General features: G+C 41.2%; 1 protein-coding gene across 1 annotated transcript in view; it reads right to left on the reverse strand.

The window, feature by feature from the left end:
* Positions 1–2000: 2000 nt before the first annotated feature.
* LOC119428738 (kinesin heavy chain) overlaps positions 2001–5788 on the reverse strand; it is a gene marked incomplete at its 5' end in the record, with an annotated part of 7266 nt that continues 3478 nt past the window's right edge. The window contains 2 exon segments of the mRNA XM_037696411.1: positions 2001–2315; positions 5443–5659. Coding sequence (XP_037552339.1) covers positions 2236–2315; positions 5443–5659 — 297 coding nt within the window.

Raw genomic sequence — 5788 nt, forward strand, 5'->3', positions numbered from 1 at the left:
AACCGGGATTTTTGGTACAAACCAAGTAAATTCGCTATAAGTATGTACATTTACTATACGTGTAAGAATGAGATACTTAGAAAGTAAGTAAAAATAAGTATGCCCTACTAGGTGCATACTAAATTAATTGAAAGTAAGTTTCAGATACTTACCCAGTACATGCCCTTTAAGTATCAGATACCTAAGTAAAACACCCAGTAAATACCCAGTGAGTACCATATAAACCAGAAAGTACCCAGTGAGTACTAGGTGCCTGCCCAGGAAATACCCAGTGAGTACCAGGTAAAATCTCATTAAGTACCCAGTGAGTACTAGGTATCTACCCAGTAAATACCCTTTAAATTTCCAGGTAACCTACCCAGTAAATACCCAGTAAGTACCAGGTAAAAACCCAGTGAGTACTAGGTACCTATCCACTAAGTACCATGAAAGTACTAGGTACATACGCGGTACGTACCTAGTAAGTACCAGGTAAGTAACCTCAAAGTTTCAGGCTGTATTGTGTATTGTGACCATTCTTTATTCTCAGATTCTGTTTCTTTTAGGCTGATTAGGAGTTTAGAATTCATGCAAAATAAAAAAAAATAAAAACACAAAAAAAAATCCTCACATAACTCATAAATCCTAAATAGATCGCACCTGTAGTACTGTTCCTACAGTGTAGAGAACACCTGACTGGCTGGTCAGTGTCTCGCTCACCATAAATAAGCACGATCCAAAAACACTTGAGGCATAAACCTGGCACAGTTTGGGATCTGGATCAAATCTCTAAAGCCTCACATTGTTGAATTGTTAGGATTGTCAACTGTAAAGGATTATTGTGAAGAGATGAACCTCAAAAGATGAAGGAAAATAAACTGGATGAATCAAAATATTTTACTGAATCAGTTAAATTTCCATCTGTTTTAGCTTTTTTTCCTCCAACATTATTATAGACACAAGCTCTGCTTTAAAGAGTAAACCATACGGCCTCGATCAATCCAGAGTAAACAGATCACTTAACTAAGACGGTATTCATCCGTCGTGAAGTAAAACTCGGCTAACGTTTAGTACCAAGATCGAAGAATATGAGAAGTTACAGAAAACAGATCATGAAAGTTTCTGCTGAGAGAAAACGAACAATGTTCGTCCCATCAGTATTTACACTACGTTTCTCTGATTGATGATCTGTTATGAAGGCCTACCATTGGTGCTCCCAAACAAGGGGGCGGGGCTTGTGGTCCAGGTGAATCCGTGGCGGTCATGCGGAACACTTCATTACAGTCTGGAAGCGAGATGTTTTAACGAAGCCGATTTCTTTGTTGTATTTATTATTCATCCATCTTACGATATACTAGATATGATTTAGTTGTGCCACACATCAAAGGGTTTCTTCAAAAACATTCTAGTTAAAGTTGCCAAGTAACAAATCGTACCTAACCAATTAAAAAAACAAAGCATTCTCTGAATAAATGCATATCGCCCACTTCCTTTAAAGCCAGAGTTTTAGACGAAGATCATCTTATGTTCAATAATGGCCAATCAGGTCATCTGGACAGTTTCTTTTTTGTGGAAAGACGTTTCGATGAAGTCCTTCGGATAGAGGGCGAAACGTCTTTCCACAAAAAAGAAACTGTCCAGATGACCTGATTGCCCATTATTGGATTTTGTACCTGGATGATTGCGCATGAACTTTTATGTCTTGAACCACTTTGGCTGTCTGCCTGGGAGGATTTGACGGGGGACAGGACAGCCCCCAGAAACCGTCTCGTCACCAGCAAACTGGTTAGTCGACTAAAAGAGTGTACTGCTTGGTGGGGAAACAGTTTATTTGTGACTCCTCAGACTGATGAAGCCCTCTGGATAGAGGGCGAAACCTCTTTCCACAAAAAAGAAACTGTCCAGATGACCTGATTGACCATTATTGGATTTTGTACCTGGATGATTGAGCATGAACTGTGAGACGCAACATGACAAATGTGTGCAATGAGTTGTAGCTACAGTACACCAAATCTTAGCTCAATTTCTGTAAATTAGACTGGGTTGTAGCCATTTCTAGGGTTAGTTAGATGTGGTGGCCACACACACACACACACACACACACCATAATCACCTGCCTTTTGGCTTCAGTAATCAGTCGACCAATCAATATGTCGACCTATACCATTGAATTGTAAGCGGTTTTCTGTGTCATGAAAGAGAATGTTCTGGACCACGTGTTGAGATAAATGTACTGGTGGGCTTCTTGTCGGGGTTTCAGTTGTTGTGGGTGGAGGTGCCTCCGCCTCTGATGGTGGGGGAAGACAGTGGGTGGTGGCCCGGTCTGATCGGCTTCGCTGAAACGCAGACAAAAAAAAAAAAAAGAAACAACAAAAAAGTTGTTTTATGACTGAAGAGTTTTTCAGATAGAGTTTATACAACACTGGACGTAATGCTGATAAATATATATACTGTAGATTATCAGGTCTTTGTTCACAGGTGAGTTCCCCGAGCAGCTCCGAGTCCTTTCTTCTTGGGAGGGTTTCTATAGGATTCCAGAAGGTTTGTGGGATTTTCATGGTCAAGGTCAGTGAAGTTCTTCCATAGGGGCCTCATTACACCGAGTCTTTAGTCTTTGCTTTGTTCATCATAGTGTCTTTAAACCCAAATATAGATTAATGCTAATCTTTAAAACCAAATGTTCTACACTTAAATAGAGATGCATGGAGTTGGTTCGACCTGAAAGAAGTTTTTCCAGGCCGATTTGTTGCAAAGGACACTCTGAATATTTTATTTTTGATAAGAAGTTAATTGCACATATGGGCCTGTCACAGTAAACAATAAATCAATTAATCGCATGATGAATGAAAATCATCGATCTCGTTTTCATTTATCGGCTTTATCATGTCTCTCTCTTTTTCTACTGAAGACACTGGATGACAAAAGGCTCAACTCCGGTGCTCTTCACTGACCCCTCCCTTTCTATTTTCTCTTGAAAATCTGTTCTAACCGTACAAAATCGCGTTTTTGGATCATTGACAGCAGCTAATCTGAGAAGCTAAGCTACGAGTTAAGCTAACAGGCTGACCTCGGGGAAAAAAAACCCTCCGTCTTGTCAAAGCTCCAAAAATTCACGGCTGAAACCCGTGCCTTCATCTAAAAAGTTGTTTTTCTCAGCAAAAAGAAGCTGAGAACTTGTTTATTGATTTTTACTAAAAGCTTTGTGTGAAAAATGCTACGCTAAAGCACTCAAACCACTCCGAGCATCCGCCATTTTGAGAACCCAAAAACGGGACGAGAGATAGCCCACGTCACGTCAAGGGGTCTCCCTCCCATTTTCTTAAAGAGACGCACTGCTCGATCCCGCACCATCCCACTTTCAGTTCCAACAGTCTTATACTGCCATCCGGTGGTCAAAAAATGTACTACACAAAGAAATTAACAAACATTTCTTCTTAAATTTGACAATAAAATTTCAAACAATATTATCGTTTATCGCAATGATTTCTGGGACAATTAATCGCCCAGCAAAAGTTATCGTGACAGGCCTATGCACATACCACTTGATCAGCCAGAAAGGTCTCAAACACAGTGATGATCTCTTGGCTCATTAAAAAAAACTAACTAATGGTAAATGGACTGCACTTATATAATGCCTTTCGATCTTATCGAGATAATCAAAGCTCTTTACAATCTGTGTCCTCATTTACCCGTTCACACAGCACTCTACTATATCTGTACAAAGAATAATCAGTGCTTTATCACATTCATACACTAACGGGACACACATCAAAGGCAGTGAGAGGTTCAGTGTCTTGCCCAGGGACATTTCAGCATTTGACTGCTGGTGGAATCGAACCCCCAACTCTTGCATTGGAGGATGACTACTCCAACCACTCAGGCTGTGACAATATTTTGAGTAAATGTGCATTCCAGTGAAGAAAGAATAACAGTGTGATCAATTTTGTGGCCCCAAGTGTAACACACTACAAATGCACTCCAGGGTTGTGTAAAATAATATAAAAACACACAACTACAAAAAATAATTTGACTTTACTCTAGACATTGAACGATACTCGAGACAGAATATTTAGATGTCACCTAATAGTTTAAAGATCAAGTTTTCTTGTAGTTTTTCCTCGCTTTTTAAAAAAAATATTCATATATAGTCTGGATTAAGAGAACATGAGAAAAAAAAACTTGAGGCGCATTTTGTTCCAAAAGGCTTTGGAATTAAAGATTTTCAAGATTCATTGATAAAACGTTCTTTTAGTTTAAAGGTTTAGAGACTTGCAGTGTGTAAAAAAAAAAAAGTAAATACAGAAGTCCCGTGCTACTTCGCCGTTCGACTTTTGCGGACTCGCTCTTTCGCGGTTTTTCAAAGTAAGATTGTACACGAGAAAAAAATTTGTACACGACACATGATTGTCAACTTTAATAGTACTAGTGATTGGGACAGTACGGGATACTATACAGTAAAAAGTTAACAAAAAAATAAAATACTTCGGACAAGCGCTGCCATTTTGTAGTTTTCTCTCAATAAGCCTATACTGTATTCCCACTCATGATGACTACATTTCCCAGAAGCCAACAGTGCCCCGCCCAGAAGCCCCGTTGCCTTCTGTTGAAATACACAGAGGGAAATTTTTAGATCTGATCCGAAAAAGATGTGGTCCTCATTCATACAGTGACTTCAGCGCCCAGCAGATGCAGAGAGCCGCATGGAACCCACCGGGAACTGGACCAGAACCGGACTTCCAGACTCATCGTGAATCTGAGTGCCGCCTGCCAGCTCACGAGGCCTTTCGAGCATGGAGGTGCCGCCAGCGGTCCAGCGTTCTCTCTGGATCCCACAGGGACTTCCCCTATCCAGATTTGGACTCAATCGGACCATCGTCTGGTCTAGTGCAAGCCATCCGAAGTTCCGGCATTCTCTCCAGAGCCCACTGGGACTACCCGAGACAGAGAGACAACCAGATCGGGCAGGGTAGGTCTACTGAAATGGAACAGAGTTGGACTGGAACCGAGCTGCTGTTCTGCAGAGCTGATGAGCAAAATTTAGTAGCTACATACACAGTACTGTATGTATGTGGTTAAAATGACAGATTTAAGAGTTTAGAACACTGCAAGAGTGTGGGAAGGGTTACTAAAGCCTTAAAATATATATAAATACTAAAGTAAATGTCATGTCTTTACTTCGTGGATTTTCACTTATTGCGGGGGCGTCTGGAACGTAGCCCCCGCAATAAACGAGGGACTACTGTAAACGTATGAAGTTTAATTTAAATATGCTGCAACAACTGATCTGGCCATTAGAGGGAGCACACACAAGAGGACAATGCCAACAGTATCTTTGTTTATTTTGTATCATTTTTGTGTGTTTTCTCAATAATTTTTCACCTTTGGGAAACGTCAGCCTCCTTTGTTATTAGTTGTCAAACAATAAGTCCGAACTGTGAGTGAATAAAGCAAAGGGGATCTCACCGATCTGGGCGAAGTAGCCCCTGCGGGCCATGTTCTTGGCTCGGACGGCCTCTTTGATGCGGTCCACCTCCTGCTGGTAGCGTTTGCGGTCCCTCATGGCGTTCTCCTTGGCCTCCTTCAGGGCGTTCTCCAGAGCTTTGACTCGCTCGGCCGTGGCTCGAAGACGTTTCTCCAGTTTTGGCAGCTCGCAGCGAAGGTCTGCGTTGTCTCGCACCAGCTGAGAGACGCAACAGACTTCATGTCATTTTTTTACTTTGACTCGACAACTTATCACAGCTAAGTGTTGCAGATTTTACTTCACTCCAGCGTCTGTAATGAGAACCCATTCCCTGATAAATTGTATATA

This window comes from Nematolebias whitei, chromosome 23, assembly GCF_014905685.2.
Source record: "Nematolebias whitei isolate Nwh7 chromosome 23, NemWhi1, whole genome shotgun sequence".
Lineage (NCBI taxonomy): Eukaryota > Metazoa > Chordata > Actinopteri > Cyprinodontiformes > Rivulidae > Nematolebias > Nematolebias whitei.